Source organism: Chrysochloris asiatica, unplaced genomic scaffold (assembly GCF_000296735.1).
Source record: "Chrysochloris asiatica unplaced genomic scaffold, ChrAsi1.0 scaffold00023, whole genome shotgun sequence".
Classification (NCBI taxonomy): Eukaryota; Metazoa; Chordata; class Mammalia; order Afrosoricida; family Chrysochloridae; genus Chrysochloris; species Chrysochloris asiatica.
The window spans coordinates 18331436-18354796 of record NW_006408541.1 but is presented as its reverse complement, the minus strand read 5'-3'; the positions used below and the strand labels follow the sequence as shown (position 1 = coordinate 18354796).

At 49.1% G+C, this 23361-nt stretch overlaps 1 protein-coding gene across 2 annotated transcripts; it reads left to right on the top strand.

Annotated features, from left to right (window-relative positions):
* Window positions 1–622: 622 nt before the first annotated feature.
* On the top strand, window positions 623–14890 carry RBPJL (recombination signal binding protein for immunoglobulin kappa J region-like). Of its 2 annotated transcripts, none has more exons than XM_006839257.1 (12): window positions 623–644; window positions 1903–2011; window positions 3224–3349; window positions 9417–9487; window positions 9654–9769; window positions 9949–10123; window positions 12162–12299; window positions 12704–12813; window positions 13036–13188; window positions 14146–14301; window positions 14421–14524; window positions 14608–14890. In XM_006839257.1, exons 1-12 carry the CDS (start codon window positions 623–625, stop codon window positions 14888–14890), a joined length of 1563 nt encoding a protein of 520 aa, XP_006839320.1. The 2 variants fall into 2 exon arrangements, with proteins under 2 accessions (XP_006839320.1, XP_006839319.1); XM_006839256.1 differs by having other exon boundaries at window positions 14605–14890.
* Window positions 14891–23361: the final 8471 nt, after the last annotated feature.

Below are 23361 nucleotides of genomic sequence, written 5' to 3'. Positions count from 1 at the left end.
GGGTAAGGCACTCAGAGTCTCCGTTCTCAATCGAAGCAAACTTCTACAGACCTCGCCGTCTCACTTCCCCACTCTGTGGTTGTCCTTACGACCCCTACCACCATCACCAGACACAACATACACAACCCCAGTCCAAGCGCAGCCGCAATTCAGGGCTGCTCCCTTTCTCTGAAGGAGCTCTGGTAGCGTAGTTGTTACAAATTGGGCTAATCTCAAGATCAGCAGTTCGAAACTACCAACTGTTCCGTGGGAGAAAGAGGAGGCTTTATGCCTTCGTAAAGATTTACAGCATCGGAAACCCTATACCGAGTCTTTATGAGGAAGAACCTACTCCACAGCCCACCTGAGTTGAGTGGGGCTGACCACGGTTTTGGTCCTCTCTCAGGAGAGGCCGCCAGGGGGCGCTGCCAGGGTCGGGCCGGGCCTGGCCGGCTAAGGAAACGTGGGAAACCCACAGCTGCCCAGCAGGTGCCCCTGCCCAGAGCAAACAGAGAGCTCGGAGCCCCGGGGCCTTGAAGATAAGGGTCCAGGCAAGATATATTCCAGCGCAGGGACAGCGGCGCCAGGGTGCGCAGGGATCTGAGGACAGCGGTACTGGCCAGAGGGCAGCGAGCAAGCGGCCATGGACCCTGTGGGGGCAGCAGGTGAGCGTTCCCTCCCGTGGCCCCAGATGCGCCCCTTCAAAATTACGAAAGCACCCCATTTTATGGATGGGAAGGTTGAGTCTCAAGAAGAAGGTGCGCTGAGCTGTAAAGACTGAGCTAGAACCTGGAACCTTGCTTCTACCTCCTGAGCTTCTTGGCGTCTGTTGCTGTTAAGTGGCTGGCAGGGCGTTGGGTCTGGACTCAATGACCCACGTGTTACAGAGTAGAACTTCCCTATAGAGTTCTTGACAGTAATCTTTATGGAAGCCGATCACCAGGTCTTTCTCCCGCATTTGCTGAATGGGTTCACTGTCAACCGTTCCTTCAACAGCCAAGCGCTTAACTGTTGCATCTTGTCCTTCCATTCGCTCTCTTCCTCCCACCTTACTTCACTCCCTCCTCCCACCCCCTCACTGAGGCTGCTTTAGTCATTTCCCTGTTGCAGTTTCTTGGCAGCGAGGGCCAGCTGCCCCTAACCCAACCGCAGCCGTGCCCCACCCCCAATTCCGTGAATGGGCCTATTCTGAGCGGGGTCGGTCCTGCAGCTCCCTCCAGGCGCACTTCCGGTCCCAGATTCCACTCCACCTCCTTTGCCTTTCAGGCCTGGTCCAGGAACAAAAATTCCTCTGGGCAGGCTGACAGTGGGACGGCGACTGAAGCCAGATGTGCCCGCCACTGGGGGGAGCCTTCTCTAACTTTGGCCAAAGCCCAGGCCAGCACCCCTGGAGCGTGGGGATCAAGGCACAGGGGACTTTACCACCGTATCCTTTCCTACTTGCATAAGTCTGTGAACTACCAAAATGTCTTGGCCTGAGCCAACATCACACCTGGCATCCCACCCCACCCCAAGAATCCTAGAAAATCAAAATTGCAACTGCCTCAAAAACCATCACTTCTCCAATTCCCTCAGTCTACGGAGAGAGAAACAGGTCCAGCGAGGGCAGTGTTTCTGCCAAAGTCACACAGCGATTTGGTGGCAGGGAGGAGATGACAATGGGGCTCCTTTGAGGGGTAAATCCTTGGGGTGGAGAAAGTGGACTCTCTCGGGGCAAGGAGGGAATGTCTAATGAATACCTGAGAGTTGCCCGAGCAATGAGCTCCTTGGAGACGTTCCTGGGGGTTTCTGGAGGGGTGAGATTATATAAACCGCCTCTCCCCGGATTTGGAAAGGTCCCAGCAGAAGTAAGGAAGCACTATGGTGAATGGGGGCGTCCTAATGACGATCTCTGGGTCTGGCTTGACGCTTGTTCCACCGCAGGTCCCCCAGTGCCGCCGGGCCCTTTGACTCACCTGAGCCTGCCGGGCAGCTTGGAGATGCGGCAGCAGAACAGAGCCGACGGGCTGAGCCTCCCGGGCACTTGGACCAGGTAACGGCGCGGGCAACGGGCCAGGGGTGAGGACGGCCAGGCAGCTTGAGCGGGCGGAGGCGGCTGCAGCATTTAACCCAGGCTGGAGGGTGGGGAGGGGGAGTGAGGACTGCGACCCCTCCCACTGCAGGGATCGACCCCCGCCCTTCCTCTGAGGGTCGGGGCGGGGCGAATACTGCGCCCCTGGCCCGCCACCCTCCGCGCTACAGACGCGCGCTGTGCGGCCGGAATCCGGCTGCAACTCGAGGCTGGGGTGGCTACACGCTCGGCTGCCGGAATGCGCTGGAAGCCTCCTAGGCGCTTCCCTGAGGAGAGCCCCAAGGGGCGGAGCGGGGCCTGGCTCAGGCGCTGGTTGCCTGGCTCTGCGTCCGAGGGCGCGTCGGGTTCTGGCTGCCTCTGCCCCATCCAAGAGCCTGAGCCCCGGTCTTGCCAAAAACATAAAGGCCCACCTGCTGGTCTCCCCTATCCTTACACGTTCCCTGCATTGACTTAGACCTGAACCCACCCATTTCCACCCATCAAAACCTCCAAGCTGAAACTCCACCAGTCCCTAGGTTCCGGCTTGGCTAACTATGCCCGGCCAAGGGAGACCCCGTGGTCAAGGGAACGAAAGCCAATCTATCAACAGGCCCCCTCTCACGGAAAGAGGGGGATTCTTTAGCCCTAGAAGAAATCAGCGGTTTCCCAGGGTCCTGAGGACACGGTTTAGGAACGCTTCTAGGTTGGGACATCTGCCAGATGGCCGCACACTGAGCTGGTGGAGGGGGTGGGGGCTACCAAAAGCTCGTCCCCATTGGAGTCAAAACCCCGCTAGGGTGCGAAAGTTTTAAACTTCGACCAACACAGTTCCTTCAAGGTGTGGGGAGACCGTGCGCCCTCACTTGCCGTGGGCCCTCCCCCACCCACCGGCACTAATGCAGCTTTTGTACCCGGAGCCAGGCTACAATTGGCACAGAGCCAGGCACGCGGAGAGACGCTTGGCCAGTTCCGGTGGGTTTCGTGCAAGCTTCATTGAGCACCGCGCAGCCCAAATATTTCAAACATTATTTGCCACCCAAGTACCCTCTCTTGCCTACACTTCCTCTCCCGGTCTCCGCGGGGTCTGAACGTCTAGCATCCCACCACCCCCAACCCAATTCCCACTTCCTTTCATTCAACCTGTGCACATAGGGCCATAGGGCGCCGTGTCAGCTCCTCCCTGATCACTCCCAGGTCATCACCAGAGCGTGCAACTGTCCTGCGAGACGGCGTGAGACGATGTCTGCAGCAACAGTGCGAGCAGACGGTGCGGATTCTACACGCCAAGGTGGCCCAGAAATCCTACGGAAATGAGAAGCGGTAGGTGCCTCCGTAGCCCTTCCCAGGTTCACGGAGCTCAGTCCAATGGTACCATTCAGTGGTCAGTGCCTTTTAGACCTCAGGGAGGCCTCAGGACCAAGGCCTGAGGATTGGCCTTGCAGATCACCACCACTAACACTCCCCACTTTGGTCTATACTAGAACCTCTCTGTGAGTCTCTAGTTCCCATTCACACAGTCAGTCAGTCAGTCAACAATTGCTCACTGAGTGTGGTGTCTCAGGCGGTGGTCACTGCTGGGCACAGTGGTTACAGTTGAACAAAACAGACAGAATGCCCATTTGTTAGGTGCTGTTAAGTCAGTTCCAACTCATAGCAAGCCCACGGACACCAGAACAAAACACGGCCTGATGTTGCACTGCGTGGTACTCATACGTGTTATTTATTATGCTTGAGCCCATTGTTGGGGTCATTGCATCAGTCCATCTCATTGACAGTCTTCCTCTTTTTCTCTGACCTTCCACTTTACCAAAAATGATGTCTTTCTCCAGGGACTGACTGGTCCCTCCTAGCAACATGCTCAATGAATCAGAGAAGTCTCCCCATTTTTACTTCCAAGGAGTATTCTGGTTATACTTCTTGCAAGACAGATCTATTCATATTTGTAGCAGTCCATTGTTGTTGTTGTTGTTGTTGTTAAGTGCTGTTGCATTGATTCCAACTCATATCAACCCTGTGTAGGGTTTCCAAGGAGCAGCTAGTGGGTTTGAACCACTGACCTAGCAGTTAGCAGTCCTTAATCCTACAGGGCCACACCAGGATTCTAGCAGTCCATAGCATATGCATATTCTTTGCCATCATCATAATTCATATTCTAAGAGCTCATAAAATCACTTTGGTTCTAGTGTGGGAGAAACAACCAATAAACTCCCCACAAATCAGTAAACAGGGAATCCTGGTGACACAATGATTAAGCATTTGACTATTAACCAAAAGGTCAGAGGTTTAAACCCACCCAACATCTCCCAGGGAGAAAGATCTGGCAATCTGCTCCCATAAAGATTACAGCCTAGGAAACCTTATGGGGCAGTTTTATTTGGCCCTGTGGGTTAATGCGCTGGACTGCAAAGTCAGTTTGAACCACAAGGTCAGCAGTTCAAGCTCACCAGTCGCTCCTCAGAAACCCTATACAGGGTCGCTATGGGTCAGAACCGGCTGTATGGCACTTAACAACAATAACAGTGTCACCACATGTAGGAATCGACTTGACAGCACACAACAGCAACAAATCAGTAAACAAGATACTTCCAAGAGTGTGAGGAGTGCTAGCGAAGAAATAAAACCAGGAAATGTGATAGAAATGGAGGGGGTGTTATGGATTGAATTATGTGCCCCCAAAATATGTTGCAAATCCTACCCTCTATGCCTGTGATTGCAATCCCATTTGGAAATGAGTTGTCTTTTTATGCTAATTAGGCCTGATTAGCATAGGGTTGTTTTGAGTCCATCTCTTTTGAGATATAAAAGAGATTAAACAAATTATCAGAGTTGACATAAGGGAAGAAACATTCCAAACCACATGAAAATCACACAAGAACAGAAGCTCAAAGAGGCAAGGACTTTCCCCTGAGCAAATGGAGAAAGAAAGCCTTCCCCTCAAGCTAGCACCCTGAACTCAGACTTCCAGCCTCCTCAACTGAGAATATCAATTTCAGTTTGTTAAAATCACCCACTTGTGGTATGTCTGCTATAGTAACAGTACATAACTAAGACGGGATGCGTTAGAAAAAGTCAAGTGTTTCAAGTAGATGGGACAGAAAAAATCTTGAGGTTGTTCCAACTTGAGGTGTCAAAAAAAGTCAGAGTGACTGGAATTGATGGAGGGTGAGTTGAAGGAAATAGATTTGGAGAGATAAGCCAATCCATTGGGTTTTCTTGATTGTAATTCAACAGTGCAGATCACCAGTGTTTCTTCCACATTACCTCTCAGTGGGTTCAAACCACCAGCTTTTGGGTAAGCAGTTGAGCACAAACCATTGATTCCACCTGTTGTTATTCTTTAGTGTCACCCAGTCAGTTCTGACTCATAGCAACCCTGTATAGGGTTTCTGAGGAGCAGCTGGTGGGTTTGAATTGCCACCTTGTGGTTCACAGTCCAGTGCTGATCCTACAGCGCCACACCAGGGATGCATGTATATACATGGAGCACACTGTCTCTGTAGGATGAGCACTGGATTGTGAACCACAAGGTCAGTGGTTCAAGCCTGCTAGCCATTACATGAGAGAAAGAAACATATATATATATATATATAGTGGTGGTGGTGTGCCATGGAGTCAGTTCTGGCTCATAGCAACCTGTATAGGGTTTCCGAGGCTATACATCTTTACAGGAGCAGAAAGCCTTCTCTTTCTCCCACGGAACTGGGAACTTCAAATTGCTGACCTTTAGGTTAATAGTCCGACTCGTAACCACTACATTACCAGAGCTCCTTTATACATATGTGTGTGTGTGTGTGCTTTAAAAAGCTCATGGGAAATGGAACTAAAGGAAATTAAAAGTCAACCCTCTGCAACAAAGACATGGGTGACACAGTGAAACAGATTCAGATGGTGATCCTGGAACCCTGGGCATCCAAGGACAGGTCAGGGAGGTGGACTGGGTGTCAGCTGGGAGAGGAAGCTGAACAGGAGCAGTGAGAGAGAAGGAAAAAAAATCGGTGGGCTGTGGGCTACAGGTGGGCAACAAGGGAGTGCAGTTCTCCTTTGTTCCCTGCCCTCCTGGTAGACAGGGGCATGGCTAGTCCCCTGCCATTGACAACCCAGTGGCTGGTGGCATTCCCTTCAGTGCAGTCTCTGCTCTGCCTGGGGTCAAGCTCTTGGAATAGCACCCCAGCTTCTTGAGACGCATGAGCCTACCCTATGCTACACAAACAGTGAACAGAGAACTAATTTCAATCACACATCCAGTCTCTACCACATCCACCAGAAGACAGATGGTGAGTGCCTAGAAAACACTGATATACAATCATCAACTAAATAAGAGTATGATACCACAATGTCTCATAGGAAACTTACAACTTCAGCTTACACAAAGAAACAAGACAGAGTGCTTCAAACAAGTGACCAAAATACAGAGTCAGAAAATATAACACCAGAAATTATATTGGAACTGCCTGATAAGGAATTTAAAAGAATGCTAATGACACAACTTCAACTGATAGAAAGATGGAAAAAAAACTACAGTTGGAATCAAAGAAAACATAGAAAAAACTATGGGGGAGAAAAAAAAAACAGGAAAACAAATTGAAAAAAAATGAGAACCATCCAAAATCAGCAACTAGAAAGTCAGACGAGTAACACTAAGACTTCAGAAATAGATAATACACAAAACTGAGTCAATGGAAAACCGAATGAAAAAACTTAAAGAAAAATCTCTCGATAATCATCTGCTAGAGGAACAGTCTCTGGTAGTGTAGTGGTTACGAATTGGGCTGTGAACCTTAAGGTCAGCAGTTTGAAATTACCAGCTGTTCCACGGGAGAAAGATATAAGGCTTTCTGCTCCCGTAAAGATTTACAGCCTCGGAAACCCTGTACAGGGTCGCTATGAGTTGGAACTGACTCCACGGCACATAATCACTGGAGGAACAGTCAGAAAAAAAGAACACAGAAAATCTGAAGAAAGCCTAAGATTTATTTGGGATACTATCAAGAGTAATTAACAACAACAATGATCAAGAGTAATAATTACATGTAACAGAAATTCCAGAACAGGAAGAGACACACATACACAAAAAAATTATAGAGAATATTGCCCAAGAGTTGTTGAAAGAAAACTTCCCTAAAATCATGAAAGATGTTGACTGACCTCCAAACATGCTAGACTTCAGAAGAATAACATGAAAATATATTATAATCAAACTTTTCAAAACCAAACACAGGGAAAGAATCCCAAGAGCAGCTCAGGAAAATGACAAATGACCTACAAAGGAGACCTAATAAGATAAACTCTGATTTTTCAGCAGAAACCATGCAGGCAAGAAAACAATGGAATGACTTATCTAAAACTTTGAAAGAAAAAAATGGCCAACTAAGAATCCAGCACCTGGCTTCAATGACTGGATGATCAGAGCTCAACTAGAAGAAGAAAGAAGAGGGGGGGAAGAAAGAGTAATCTGATATAATTTGATGAACTTGACCTACACCTATGGATGCAGCAGCTCAAAAAAGGGAACAAATCTTTATAGCGAGGATCATTCCCACCCCCTCCATACACAGAGTAGACAGGGATGGGCAAGTTGGACACTGGCTACCCAAAGTGGGAGGGCTACAAAGGCAAGAAGTGACTGGATTACAAGCTTTCAAGAGGGAACCTTGATCCAGAGGGCATGGAGGAAGGTAGAATCTCCACTGAGAAGTATCCAGTCTGTCTAGGCAGGGCTGATAAAAGGAAATGCAGATAGGTCTCTTGTGATACAATAGTGAATAATTGTTATCAGGACTGATTTTGAGGGTTGGAAATGTAAAGGCAGACGTTTTGTAGCAAAAGGAGGGGAGTGATTGACTTTGCAGTCTGGGAGTGGAGGTCCCTGGGACCATCAAGGGGTAAGAGTGGAGAGCAGGACCCTACCCAGAGAAGCAGTGATACCAGAGATGGAGGCAGAGACAATGACGTGGAGAGATGGAGCAGCTGGGGACTTTAGACCCAAAGAAGGAGAGGGGCTGTGTGCTGACGACTGGGGGGCAGGCTTGCACGGTATACCCTTTGGTTGGTTGATGATGCATGGAGGGAATTGTAACTGTGGCAATGAAACGATATACGATAAAATGAATGTAAAACTAATGTTCTCGCATGTAAACTATCACATAATTCACAATAAAACATTTTTAAAAAACAAAAAAGAATCCAGCAAAGCTGTCCATCAACTAAGATAGTGAAATTAGGTCGTTTTCAGACAAATAGAAATGCAATGAATTTGTAAAAACCAGACCAACCTTACAAAAAAATACTACAGTGAGTTCTTTGGACAGAGAACCAACTACAACAGACAACAACCTGAGACTAATATCATGACAATATCATCTAGACTCAGCCAGGATATGGTTTCTGTTATTATTATTGGTAAGTGCTTTCAAGTCGGTTCTGACTCATAGCAACCCTGTCTAGGGTTTCCAAGGAGCGGTGGTTGGGTTGAAGCTCCAACCTTGTGTTTCAAACCGATCTTTCAGTCCAGTGCATTATCCTGCAGCACACCAGGACTCACCGATAGAGATGTATGCAAAGTAAAACAGACTTCCTAAAAGAGAGAGCCGAGATACAGTTGCAACAATAACAACAAAACACAGAGTAAAGAGCATTTACTCTGTGTTGTTTTTTTTTTAACTGTTTCAGAACTTGCAAATAAGAGAAAATCAAATAGATTTCAAGAAAAGTAAATAAATAAAAATAAATCTAACTGAAACCCTAAAAACTAGACCAAACCTTATCCCTAACACTAACATAGTCCTAACAATAACTCTAACAATAAACCAAGCCCCAGGCCTAGCCATAGCCCCAGCTCTAACCTTCACTCCTTACTCCCAAAATAGATCATGGAATTTCCCCACAAGACTCAAGGGCACTAACAACATCAACGACATGCATACATATAAACTTTTTTTTTTTTTAAGTGATGGAGGTTCTAAGGTGGAAGTGGTAAGAATTCAATGGATTCTGAATGTTTTGATTGTGGACTCACTAATGGGTTGAATAAGAGGTGTGAAAAAAAATTAAGGCAGATGTTAATGGGGTTTACTGTCTTAGTGAAAGGAGCCCTGGCGCATTGGGCTGCTAATCACAACGTTGGCAGTTTAGAACCCCCAGCCATGGGAGAAAGATTAGGCTGTCTGTTCCCTTACATTTTTATAGTCTCAGAAACCCTAAGGAGAAGTTCTACTGGGTCACTGAATCGGAAAGGGCTCGATGGCAGTGGGTGGGTCTTAGAGAAGCCTGGAAGTGGGGTAAAGGAGGAATCAAGTGTTCAGCTGGGTTCTGATGTATTGAGATTCTTAAAGGACAGAGAAGTGAGTAGAGATAGATACAAGAGTCCAGTACTCTCATGTCTCCACAGGTTCTTCTGCCCTCCGCCCTGTGTCTACCTCGCAGGTCCCGGCTGGCGGGTGAAGCCAGTGCAAGGACAAGGTGAGGGCCAACTGAGCCTCAGTGTTGCCGGCCGTCTCCCTCTATACGAAGGAGGAAGGTCCACGCAGCCATTCAGTTATCAAACGCAGCTCGCGCGCCCCCTGGTGGCCAAAACTAGGCTTACCTGGCACCTACGTCCTTTGAGCCCGCTCGCGTCCCTTTCTAGCCCAGCAGGCAGGGGAGCCGGGGCCCATGGTCTGCGGCTACATGGGGCTGGACGGCGCATCCGGCAGCGCCGCCGAGACACAGAAGTTGAATTTCGAGGAGCAGCCGGACTCCAGGGTAAGAACACCTTGGAGGGTGTCCCATTCCTGTGTCTCTCCCTTGGAAAGGAGAGCCAAGAGCGAGGCCTGGAGCTTCTTGTCACCTTCGATGGGACAGACGTCAGTTCCCTAGAGGAGGTTGGTTCAACCCTCAACAGGGGACTGGGATGAGCAGATCTCTCTCCTTGAGCCTGGTAGGAATTTGGTTGTGCCAAGACCCTATTCATCTCGGACGTGGACAAAAGAAAACACTTCCGGCTGGTGCTGAGGCTGGTGCTCCGCGGGGGCCGGGAGCTGGGCACGTTCCACAGCCGCCTCATCAAGGTCATCTCGAAGCCTTCCCAGAAAAAGCAATCGCTGAAGAACACCGACCGTGAGCAGGGGCGATGGAATCGGGCCAGGCAGGGGCCAAGAACGGCCAAAACCTGGACCATGGTGTGGGAGCAAGGCCTAGACCGTGGTGTGGGAGCAAGACCTGGGCTATGGTGTGGGCTCCAGGAGACCTAGCAGGAGGCTGGGCTGAAGGAGGGGTGGAGTCTGGGGAGGGGTTATGGGACCTGAGGGTGGGAATTTGGGGGCAGACAAAGAACAGCAGGTGCTGGACTAGGAAAAGATTTAAACGTGGTAAAAGGCAGAGGAAATATCATTGAACCTACTTACTGAGGCCTTCCGTGGGCGTGGCTCAATGCTAGGTGCTGAAATAGGAGCAGACGTCTATTGTGAAGGAATGTACAGTGTAGCAGAGGAGAGACACCCCAGGAATGGGAGCCTCAAGAATGTGCAAACAGAAATATACCTTAAAAACAACCACAACAGCAACACTGCCACCATAGGGGTGGGAGAGGGGTACCCTGCTGACAAACACTCCCCATGTCCCTGTGAGGCAGGTACTAACTAGCAGTGTGTGTGTTTTATAGGTGAGTAAAGTGAGGTTTGGAACCTCCATCCATTCATTTAAGAAACATTTATCAAGTGCCTGTCACATTCTAGATGCCTTCCCTACAATGGCCCAGCCAGGAAGTGGTCCAGCCAGGATTTGAACTTGGATTGATGTGACTCTTGAGTCCAGCTTCTGCCCCCTACACCACCTTTACTTTCTGTCTGTTAAAAGCCCATATAGATACCTCTGAGCCAGGCAGTTCTCGTACTGGCACTTGGTATCAGGAAAGGGCTTCGGGGAGGGGGTTGGTTTCGTGAGATGGTTCCGAGTGCAAATTCTAGAACCAGGTAGCCTAGGTTTGACTCTTGGCTCTGCCACTTGCTTGCTCTTGAGCAAATTGCTCTGTGTTATATGGAGTTAATAATACTATCTTAGAGGGTCGCTGAGCAAATCAAATGAGTTTATACATTTGGAACAGTGCCTGACACACAGTAATGGATGAGAACTAGGCTAAGCAGAAATTGAGCATCTACGCAAGGTCAGCGGTTCAAACCCACCAGCTGCTCTTCGGAAACCCTATACAGGGTTGCTATGAGTCGGAATCGACTCCAGGGCACTTAACAACAACAACAACAACAAAGTATGGCTAGCATTGAGGGGCGAGAGGAAAAAGACCCAGTGCTTCCTTCCCCAAGTAGCCACAGTCTAGTCAGAAAAGTCAACTGTGGTTCGGAGTGCACATGTTAGACTAGCTGTTGTTGTTGTCTTAGACTAGAGTGTTAGACTAGAGTGACAGATAAAGGCCAAACCCTACTAGTATGGTACTACTGTTTCACACTGCCTGTTCTCTGCTTATGTAGTCCCTTCTGCAACTCCTTACCTACTTCATAACTCAGCTGAGAGCATCACTCCTCCAGGAAGCCCTCCTGGGTTATCAGTCCTTACCACATCATATTGAACATTTATACTTATGTTCCTGTCTCCCTCCAAGACCAGAGAAACAAACAAACAAACAAAACCTACCGGTGTCGAGTTGATGCTGATTTATAGCAATCCTATAGAACAGGAAAAAAACAAAACCGCCCCCAAAGCTCTCCATGGTTGTAATCTTCACCGGAGCAGATGGCCACATCTTTCTACCATACAGCAGCCAATGGAGTCAAAATGCCGACTTTTTGCTTAGCAACAAACCGCTGTACCACCAGGGCTCCCTCTTCCAGGAAAAAAAAAAAAAGCTGTTTCTAATTCACCTTTTGGTGCCCAATATTCAGAACATTGCCTGCTGCAAAGAGACACTTAGCAAATACTTGATAAAAGGCTGATTATTAGATTGAAAGATACTGAGGTATCCAAAAGGAAGAACAAAGGTATGGAAACTGGGCTACAAATGTACTGTGGAATATGAGGACCAAATGGGTCTAGGCCAGTGGGACTCTTAGCCAGGCTGGCACTACAGACAGAAGCCCAGGAATTATCTGGAAAATCCAAGGGACCAAGCCAGGTGGGGCACTGATTCCACCTTCATTCACAGTGTGCATCTCCTCGGGCTCTAAGGTCTCCCTCTTCAACCGCCTGCGCTCCCAGACAGTCTCCACACGCTACCTCTCAGTGGAGGATGGGGCCTTTGTGGCCAGTGCACGCCAGTGGGCCGCCTTCACGCTACACCTGGGTAATGACACCAGCAAGCCCTGGGAAGGGCAGCTTGTATGCATTACTTTACTAAATGGTCACCACAACTCCTCAAGGAGGGTAAACTTGGCCCCAGATGCCTGAGGCTCAGGAATGCAAACAGACATGTCAAAGGCCCCAGGGAGCTGGTGACTGACTCCAACAGCCATGCAGTACCCCCTATTCTCAACTCAGCTGCATGGTCCCAACCCCACTGCAAGAGGCAAACATTTGTGCAGATGGCCACAAATGATCCCTCCAGCATTGGAACCTTCAGTCCTAGCTTGGCCCTGTGTGGCAATCCTAAGCAGAAAGACAGTGTGTGATATGCACGGGACCAGAGGCAGAAAGGGGTAGAAGCCTGGGTCCCTGACATCCTTCTCCTTTCCTTTCTTTTACCCTCAGCTGATGAGAGCTGTTCCCAAGGGGACTTCCCGCCTCGAGAGGGCTACGTCCGCTATGGCTCCCTGGTGCAGCTTGTCTGCACCGTTTCTGGCGTTACACTACCTCCTATGGTATGGAAGAGGAGGCCTCCCACATCCACACCAAAAGCATGACTCCCATGGGCATGAATGGAGACCCATAATATCACTGTGGAGATAATGTGGGGCTGGGTGGAGGAAAAGGGGGCAGGGGACTCTTCCAGAACCCAAAAGGCTATCAGGGTAGCAGAGAGCTGTCTGGGAGGATAGCCTGGGATCCTGGGTACCACTCTTCCTACAACCCTTCTGCTGCAGATCATCCGCAAAGTAGCCAAGCAATGTGCGCTCCTGGATGTGGATGAGCCCATCTCCCAGCTACACAAGTGTGCATTCCAGTTCCCTGGGGGCCCGCCAGGAGGGGCAAGCACCTACCTGTGCCTTGCCACAGAAAAGGTGGTGCAATTCCAGGTGAGTAACAGAGACTATCAGCACTAAGTATCCTAGAAAGTCAGAAAGCAGAGAATCATGCATAGGATGTCAGATCATCAACAGCATCAAAACCAAAGCCATTGCCTACAAACCAATCCCGATTCATAATGACCCTGTGAGACACAGTAGACCTGCCCTGTAGGGATCTTTACAGAAGCAGCCCGCTGCATCATTCTCCCACGGAGGGGCTGGAGGGTTCGAACCTATAAGCACTTAACTACTATACCACCATCATGTTATTGTTAAGTGCCATTGAGTTGGTTCTGACTCATAGCAACCCTGTATAATGTTTCCAAGGAGTGGCTGGTGAGTTTGAACCGCCGACCTTGCTATTCAAATCCATCTTGCAATCCAGTGCTTTACCCCACAGCGCCACACCAGCATGCCACCATCCTAGCTATTACTTACTGAGGAATACTGCCTCTCGTGGAGTGTTAGAATTAGGATAAAATCATGAAATATAAAAAAAAAATCGTAATAATTAATGTGCTTGAGCAATATGCCTTCCCAGAAAATAGTAGCATGTTGGAATGTAGAATTGCACAGAACAACTGCAAATAATAGTTAATATTCTTGAGTAAAGAATATTAGAATCTGCAAATGTCAGGATTAATAATTATCATCATTGGACAATATTTATTACTCACCAAATAGTATTAAGTCAGACTGTTAGAAGATAGAATCATACAGAATATGTAGAAAATATCAATTCTTATAATTATTAAGCAATACCCCCTTCCAAAGAATATTAGAATTCGAGCATTAGGGCATAGGATTGTACACCGTTAGAAACAGAACTCGAAAATGCTAAGAAAACAGTAAGACCTTTAGCAACCTGTTTGTCCAGCAGGTTTGTTTGACTCCATCTCCCAGCTCACCTCATGGCCACCATCCGAATCTCCTGTCCATTTCCCCATCCCCTCCGTCTCCTCCCAGGCCTCCGCCTGCCCCAAGGAGGTGAACCGCGAGTTACTCAATGACAGCTCTTGTTGGACCATCATCGGCACGGAGTCGGTGGAATTCTCCTTCAGCACCAGTCTGGCCTGCACTCGGGAGCCCGTCACCCCCGTGCCCCTCATCAGCACCCTCGAGGTGAGTCCAGGTGCGGGCGTGGGTCCCGCCTGTGCTGGGGGTGGGGGTGCTGGTGAGGGAGTCCAGCGGGCTCCTGGTCTTCTTGCCCTCCTCCCCGCCGCACCGCCATCCTCCCCCAGCTGAGCGGAGGGGGTGACGTGGCCACGCTGGAGCTGCACGGTGAGAACTTCCACGCGGGACTCAAGGTGTGGTTCGGGGATGTGGAGGCCGAAACCATGTACAGGTATAGGGGTGAATCCTGGGTCACGGGTTTTGCATATTACTGGGGCTCACCGCAGGCCTAACCCCGTGCCCGGCCCCCAGGAGCCCGCGGTCCCTGGTGTGCGTGGTACCGGATGTGGCCGCCTTCGGCAGCGACTGGCGCTGGCTGCGCACGCCCATCACAGTGCCTGTGAGCCTGGTGCGCGCCGACGGGCTCTTCTACGCCAGCGCCTTCTCCTTCACCTACACCCCGGAATATAGCCTACGGCCCCGGCCCCAGGGCGCCCCTGAGCCGGCCACCGACACCGACACCGACGCCGACGCGCTCCTGGAGAGCATCCACCACGAGTTCACACGCACCAACTTCCACCTTTTCATCCAGACCTAAGCGGCCTGTGTGGCGTCGCTTTTCTGGGTCCTCTGCCCTGTGCCCTGTTGCTTTGTTGCGGAGATGAAGTCCCTCGCCATAGAAAGCGCCGCAGGTCTTACACAGCTCACTAGTCTCCTGATAAAGACACGTAGACGCAGGCTAAATCATGTTCTCCGTGTGCTGGCTCTCTGACTCTCTCTCTGCCTCAGTCACTTGGTAGATCTCTCTGTTTCTGCCACTGTCTCTCTCGGTTTCTCGCTGTGTGTTACACCGCAGCCACATAGTGAAGGAGCCAAGCCTGGGACATTGACTCAGAAGCAGGTGTGCCAGTTCCTACAAACCACCATGAGGCACAGGTTGGGGACACGTGACTCTGTAAGACAGCGGATCCTCTGTCCTGAAGTGCCAGGTTCTGCCTGGTCACCAGGTCCCACCTGGAGCACCTGCTTTCACTTGAAGGTGTCACCTAGAACACTGGATGTCCTGTGGAGTACAGGGTCCCTCCTTCAGCATAGAGGGTCCTACCTTGGAGGACTGGGTTCCACCCTGGCAGGAGTCGGGCACAGTGCTCCTGTATCTGTTTGCTCTCTGGCCCACAGTTTTGGTGACTGGGCAGGTGGTGAGCACAGGGATTTGCTATCTAACTGTCCACCAGGCCCAGTCGGATGTAGCTTGGGAGTCAGGGACCCCTTTGCTGACTGCAGCGAGTCCCCCCATCCAAGACAAAGACTGATGAGTGTGCTCACCCTCCTGAACAGAAGTGGTTCTCCAGCGCACACCTACCTCTCTTCCCCAACCCCACTTGCTTCCCAGAAAAAGGAACTGCAAGTCTGATGGAGCAGAGAACCTACCTTTCCAACCCTTTCTGGGGGACAAAGCAAGGTTCTGAGGCAGCTGGCATCCCCCAGCCTCTGTTGCTGTCAACTCTGGAAGTGAGTTAGCCAACCAGCCCTCTTCAGCCCAAGCAGGGATATACCGCAGGCCCAGAGACTAACACAAAACTCCTTCAGAACAAAACTTTCCCAAGACAAGCCCAGGCAAAACTCTTGGAATGGACCTGGTAGCACGCTGGGTAAGAGATGAGTCTTTCATGGAGCCCAGGATGGGATCCTAACCCACCCCTGCCTAGTGTATGTTTTACAGGAAAGCAAAGAAAGCCACAAGGTACTGGCTTGGGTTGCTGGAACCAAGATTACAGCTCCCACGAGTGCCAGCTACCTGTACCAACCTCGGTGGTGGTGTACAGGAAAAACTAGCTTGAAATGTGAAGCTGGGGCTCTAAGCTCTGGGCCCTCCTTAACTTCTAAGGGCTCATTTATTTCCAGTAAAACTCCTTCCCCATGGGAGAAATGTTGTAATAACTGCCTCAGTTCCTCTTGGTGATGAGGTCACCCACCAATGAGTTATCACAAGTGCTTACTGACAAACGCTTAAGAAACCCAAGTGTTTCTTCCAAGTGTACTGGTTTCAACCCAAGTGTACTGGTTTCTTCCTCCCCCAATTCACCCTGTTCACATACCCCAGGGACACAGGCCTCTGTTGCTATGTGTATCTAGCAACAATCTAGTAGGCCCTATATTCCTGACAATGGATCATCTAGAGAACTTCTCACACCCAGAACATGGAAAGCCCCATGAGAAAGGGAATAAAGAGAAAGCAGAAGTTGACATTTCCCAGCAGGAAGGAAGTAGGGTTTGTTCTTTGGGTTTTGAATGATTCTGGGCTAAATAAATTCTGTTGTCTGCTATCTGCAGGCTGAAAGCTAGGGTGAGGCGTGAGGCGTGAGGAAGAATCTTGTTCAAAACCCCTTATGGCTCCTGAGGGTAAATTCGTCCTGAGGAATGAAGAGAACACACTGAATTGAGAAATGTCCCTGAAATGAGTACTCACCTCAGGAGGTCATGAGCCCACCATACCCTGGTGATGTTCAAGCAAGAAAGCACTCACCAGAGGCTAACAAGGGCATTCATAGCACATCACGGAGAGAGTGAGGGGACTCAAGGCCTTATTCAGTTCTACCCCAAGAAGTACCTCTGCCGTGTCACAGGCCACCAAGAGCTAGCCTAAGCATGCAGCTGTCTTCTTCACCCCTCAGAGGACCCTAGGTCCTCAGCCAGTTAGGTGTATGCACCTGGTCCCAACTATACACCCACCTGGAGGTTGTGCCTTCCCCAAAACTCCAGTCCTGGCTTATCTCCAAGTTCCAGCTTGTGGCCTTCATCCGTGCCTGAGTCCCCCTAACATGAAGCCCGTCTTCTCCACTCTCTACCCTTTCCTTTGCAGCATCTGATCTCATCGTCATGTCCTGAGCACCCCTCTCCCCTTCTTCCATACTAATTTGTCTCCTCCTCTCCTCTTCATCCACCACAATCTCACCTTTCAGAGCTGGTGTCACCTCCACCAAGATTTCCTCAACTACCCCAGACAGGACTGGCTACATCATTTGTTGGGCCCCAGTTTCAAATGAAATGTGGGTTTCCTCATTCAAATGTATTAGAAAGTTTCAGATAACAACAGCACAGCATGTGGCTCAAGTAACTGCCCAGACTGCAGCCCTGTATTCCCTGGGACGATGTCACCACCCACCCTGGATCACAGGGATTTATGGACATGTCCACTTTACTCTCCACACTGTGCGCTCCAGGTGGAAAGAGGCTCTTACCTCTGCCGGGCCCCTCACAGTGCCTTGCAAATTGGCATGGCTCTCAATAACTAAACTACATTGGTCCCATGAGAGTATTTGTATATTGCGATTGCAACTTTAAACCAGAAGGAGGCACTCTTCCCCTTCCAATAATTGTGCCTTTGGTTATCTGTTTTTAAAGAATTAATTGTTAGGGCCCATAGTGAGAATGTTAACTTTTTTGTGTGGTCTCAGGCTTTACAAACACGGTTCCAGAGCGTATCCAAACACTGTTAACATTCATGTATGGGTAAATGTAGTCCTCTTCTCACTAGAATCACCTTACCATTTGCCCTCAAATCAATTCTGACGCATGCCAACCCTATGCTGACAGAGTAGAGCTATGTTCCAGAGGGGTTTCAATGTTGTTTTTTGGCAAAGGATTGCCAGGCGTTTCTTTCAAGACACCTCTGAGTGAATTCAAACTGCCAACCTTTTTTTTTGTTGTTGTTTTAGCAGCCTAGCACTTAACTATTTGCACCACACCTCACAGCGATTCCAGAGTCACCCAAAGAGCTATAAAAATTACAAATTCGCTCACACCCTGGCCTTCAATTGGGCTAAAGGGTCCTGGTGGTGCAGTGAGTTACGCTTTAAACCCAGCAACCGATCCTAGGGAGAAAGATTTGACAATCTGCTTCTGTAAAGATTCCACCTCAGAAACCCTATGGAGAAGTTCTACTCTGTCCGTAGTGTTGCTATGAGTTGGAATGACTCACTGGCAGTGGGTTTGGGGTCAGTTGAATTAGACTCTGTGAGGATGGAACCCAGTGTCTCTATGGTTCGTAAACGCCCCCAGGTGATTCCACCAAGCAGCCAGGGTTGAGAACCCGTTGCTCTATTCATATGTCTATTTCATCCGTCTAGTCAGCTCTGGTAGCGTAGTGGTTACAAATCGGGCTGCGAACCTTAAGGTCAGCGGTTCGAACCTACTAGCCGCTCCGCGGGAGAAAGATGAGGCTTTCTACTCCCGTAAGGATTTACACCCTCGGAAACCCTGTACAGGGTCGCTATGGGTCGGCTCCGACTCGAAGGCACTTAACAACAACAACAACAACAGTTCTCTCTGAGCCTTAGGAAACTGAGCCTTAGATAGAGACTTGAATCTTGCACTCCTTCAAGCAACTCCGAGCCTCTGAGACTTCTCGTCATCTCACTGCCACAGAGTGGACTCCTGGTGTGGCTCTGTAGGATCAGCACTGGACTGTGAACCCCAAGGTCAGCAGTTCAAACCCACCAGCTGCTCCTTGGAAACCTTTCTACACTGGGTCGTTATGAGTCAGAACCGACTCGACGGCACAACCACCACCACCACCACACTGAAAAAGGAGCCTTGGTAGTGTAGTGAATCACATCAAGGGTGGAGTGTGTGTGTGTTTGTGTTAGGGAGCAGGTGCATAATGAAGATAAGGCCAAAATCTCTGCTTCAAATCTCCTAATTCACCTGCTCTCATTCTGCCTGAAGTGCCAACGTTGTTGTTGTTGTTGTTGCTGTTGTTAAGTGCCTTAGATTGGTTCCGACTCATAGCGACCTTGTACAGGGTTTCCTAGGAGCTGCTGGTCAGCTTGAGCCACCAATCTTGTGGTTCAAACTGACCTTGCAGTCCAGCGCATTAACCCGCAGCGCCACCCCAGTGCCAAGATTAGCAAGCTAGGATTCAGGATTCAGCATTGACTTGGGTTTTCTCTGTCTGACTCTCGCTCATTGTTTCTTTTCAATTAAATTTCTCTAAGAAGAGGAAGTGGTTATAAGCACAGTTTGGGTAAAATTCTCAGAAACCTTCCTGAGGAAAGCTTGTACATCTGGGGGCACAGACCGTGAAGATGGGAGGAGGCAAGCGGCTTTAAGGGAATTGAAACCAATGAGGCCTTGTCTAAAAAGTTTACCCAGGGTCCACACTAACCACACTCACCAAAAACAACCCCAGTCAGGCTTGGCTGTTTTCCCAACCCCAGAGAACAAAGGCAGGAGGGGCAGCGGTGGCATGACAGTGCTTCCTGTGGGTAAGGCTGTAGACACCTGCTGCAGCTGACTGCTGGTCACGGGCCATGAGTTGAGGGAATACAGGGGCAGGCAGAGTTCTGAAGAAATCAGTCTGTGATCGAATTCTTTATGGGCACATCCTGGTTTAAGTGTTGAAGTGGGGTTCCCACCCCACCAATCTCATCTCTAAGCCCATGTCTGGTTCAAAAACGTCCTCCTCACCAATCCTCACCTACCATCAGTGCCTCACCCTGGTGGAGGTATCAGAGATTTGGCTTCAGACCTGGTTCTGTCACTTACTCGCCATTTGACCTTGTTGTCGTTAAGTGCCATTGAGTCAGTTCTGACTCATAGCAACCCTGTATAGGGTTTCTGAGGAGCGGCTGGTAAGCTTGAACTACCGACTTTATGGTTCAAACTGACCTTGCAGTCTAGAGCATTAACCCACAGTAATTGTTACTGGAACAGATTACTAACCCTTTCTGGCAGAGAGCTGATGGGTGTGTTTGAACTGCCAAACTTTCAGTTAGCAGTCAGATGCTTAACCTTTTTGCCACCAGGGTTACTTACAAAACCTCTGGGAGTTTCAATTGCCCTATGTCCAAAACGATATTATCGTATATATCGTAAAACGTGTATATATATAGTTTGTGCAAGGAGCTCTGGTAGTGTAGTGGTTATGAATCAGGATGTAGCTGTTCTAAACTACCAGCTGTTCTGTGGGAGAAAATGAGGTTTTCTACACCCTTAAAGATTATATAGGGTTGCTATGAGTCGGAACCGACTCCACAGCACATCACAATGACGAGGAGTGTGTGTATGTATGTATATATGTATATGTATGCATATATTCATATCCTAATCTACACTGAGTGGACTCCTGGTGTGGCACTGTAGAATAAGCACTGGACTGCTAACTGCAAGGCCAGTGGTTCAAACCCACCACTCCTTGGAAACCCTATACAGGGCCTCTATGAGTCAGAACTGACTCACAGAACTTAACAACAAATGTGTGAGCCTTCTGCAAGACACAAGTGACAAGGACTAGAAACCCACTGAGGCTCCTGAGACTGCAGAAATGCAGAGGGGAAACTTGGAGGGATTTGAGCTAATAAAGACCAGATTTGCTGTGTCACAGAGGACTACAGGGCTGAGTATCCCCCCAGAGATGGGGTATCAGTGTAGTTATGAGTCGACTTTGAAACTTGCCTGCCTGGGTTCAAAATCCCCTCCAGCCCTTGTAAACTGTAGCTTGAGGCAAGTTACTTAACCTCTTATGGTTCAATGATAGAATTCTCACCTTTCAAAGCCCATTCACTTCCTGGGCAATCCACCAGTCCATGGACCCTGGCAGGTTTCTGTGATGCTAAACAAATTTCAAAGGAGTTTACAGTCTACGGTGGACTAGGAAGAAAAGCTTGAATGCCTACTCTGGAAAGCAGCCAATGAAACCCTGTGGGTCACAAGAATCAGATCCACATTGATTATGGAGATGATCCACAACCAGGCAGTGTTTGGTTCCTCCACGCATGGGGTCCACATGAGGCAGGCCCACTCCAGTGCAGCTAGGAATAGCACCGACTTCATAGTTACTGTGATGGTTAAGTGGACTTGTGTGCAAAACACTAGGAATGGGTTCCTGGCCCTCAGTGCCATCTGAGGGTTGGCTGTGACAACTACCACCAGCTCCTCTTTGTCTTTCTCTGGGTAACATGGTGCCCAGCAAGAATCACTCAAGTCCGAAGACCTAGGATTTAGGTCCTAATTGGAAACCCTATTATTATACCAACTCAATGGCACTTAAGAACAACCACTGCACAGCAAAGGAGTCCTGGTGTGATGCTCTTGGCTAAGCACTGGACTGCTAACAGCAAGGCTGGTAGTTCAAACCTATCAGTCACTCCGGGAACCCTATAGGGTGGCTGGCTATGAGTTGGAGCTGACTCAATGGCACATAGCAACCTTGTTACTATGGTCCCAGGATAGGTTTGCATTCAACTACTAACCTAAATATTGGGCGTTTGAACCCACCCAGTAGTCCTGCAGAAGATCTATAAGCTTCCATAAAGCTTCCAGCCAAGAATGCCCTATGGAGCTGTTTGACGTTTACTCAAATAGGTTTAGCACAGGTCAGAATCAAGGAGCTCTGGTAGTATAGTGGTTACAAATTGGGCTGCGAACCGCAAGGTCAGCAGTTCAAAACTACTAGCTGTTCCGCGGGAGAAAGATGAGGCTTTCTGCTCCGAAACCCTGTACAGGGTCGCTATGAGTCCACGGCACATAACAACAACACGAGTCAGAATCAATTGGATAACAACAGGTTTCTTTTTTTTTTTCTGGCTACGTCCTCGTGTGGTGCTGTGTGTTAAAGTGCTGGACTGCAAAGTCAGTTCGAACTGTAAGGCTGGTAGTTCAAGTTCACCAGCCATTCCTCAGAAACCCTATATAGGGTCACTATGGGTCAGAACCAACTCAATGGGCACTAACAACAATACAGACTCTATAGGGTCCTGGTGTCACGCCAGAGGATAAGCACTTGACCTCAAGGTCAGTTTGAATTGCAAGGTCTGTGCTTCAAACTTACCAGCGGCTCCTCGGAAACCCTGTACAAGGTCACTAAGAGTCGGAACCGACTGGATAGCACACAGGGCAGATCTTGATTTCTGAATCCTCAGCCTCCCCTGCCCCCACCCAAGAGAAGTAGATTCTGGATTCTTTCAGGAAGTGCCCTAATTTTTATAGTTGGCAACTCATTCAAAGATATTTGTGTTTGTTTTTTTTAAACACAGTGCAAGTTAGACAGAACACTGAGGGAGGCGCGATACACCCTCAGGCCACCAGCTTGCAGAGTCTGGCTTCTACCCCCCTAACCCCTCCTAGCTGCTTAGATCTTTGCCCCTCCTTTCTGGCAACCCAGAGGGGGAATTCTCTCTGGCTCCACTGAGATCAAGGGGTACAGAGACTACAGATGGAGTCTTTAAAATGACAGGCATTTAGTTTAATTAGGGAAAGGCCATCTGCCTTGAATATTGTGCTCTTTAAAGAACTATGGGTTAGAGATCAAATTATCAACAGCAATTCGAAAGGTCACACAAGCAGGTTGGTGGGCAGTGAGTTTATGTTAATGGCAGAGGAGCAATTTGGAAAAAGTGGGTAAGAAAGGGTGGCATCACAATTTGCAAAATGTAATGTCACTGAATTGTACATGCATGCAGAAACTGTCCAATGGGTACATTTTCTGTTATGCATGTTTTCAACAATAAAGATTTTTTAAAAAAGACAGAGGCAGATGATCTAGAAAGTACCAGGTTTTTATTATCTTTTTATCAAAAAATCAGTAACAGACAACAGTGTGAGAGGTGTCTACAGAGGAGGTGCTCGCTCCCAACACAGCCTCAGGAAAAGGGGGAGGAGAGCGGAAGAGGACCCAGCCAGCTGGGAGCTCATTCATGATCACTGGAGAGAGAAGGGGAGGGTGCTCTCCCTAATCCCAGCCAGTGGGGTCAAGGAAAAGCATGGCTGCCCAGGCCTCTCCTCTCCAGAGGAAGATCCCAGGTGACAAGCTCCAGGTGAGGCCTAATCAGTCCCCACCCACTCTGCACCCTCCACCCTTGCCCAGGGAGGCAAGGGTCATCCCAGCAAAGCTGGAGCTATAACTTGTTAAGCCAGCTTAGTCCTCTAGGCAGCACTGTCCACTAGATGCACATTCAGAAGCCACTGGCCCTGTATGTGTGACAACCAAGCCCATAAAATGCAGCTAGTATGGCCAAAGAATTGCATTTTGGACTTCATGCAATTTTAACTGATTGAAATTTAAATAGC

Coding starts and splice junctions, on each gene's coding strand:
- RBPJL (XM_006839256.1), top strand. CDS start 623: ATGGACCCTGTGGGGGCAGCAG. Junction 3,350..9,416: donor TCCTACGGAAATGAGAAGCG/GTAGGTGCCTCC, acceptor ATGTCTCCACAG/GTTCTTCTGCCCTCCGCCCT. Junction 10,124..12,161: donor ATCGCTGAAGAACACCGACC/GTGAGCAGGGGC, acceptor CTTCATTCACAG/TGTGCATCTCCTCGGGCTCT.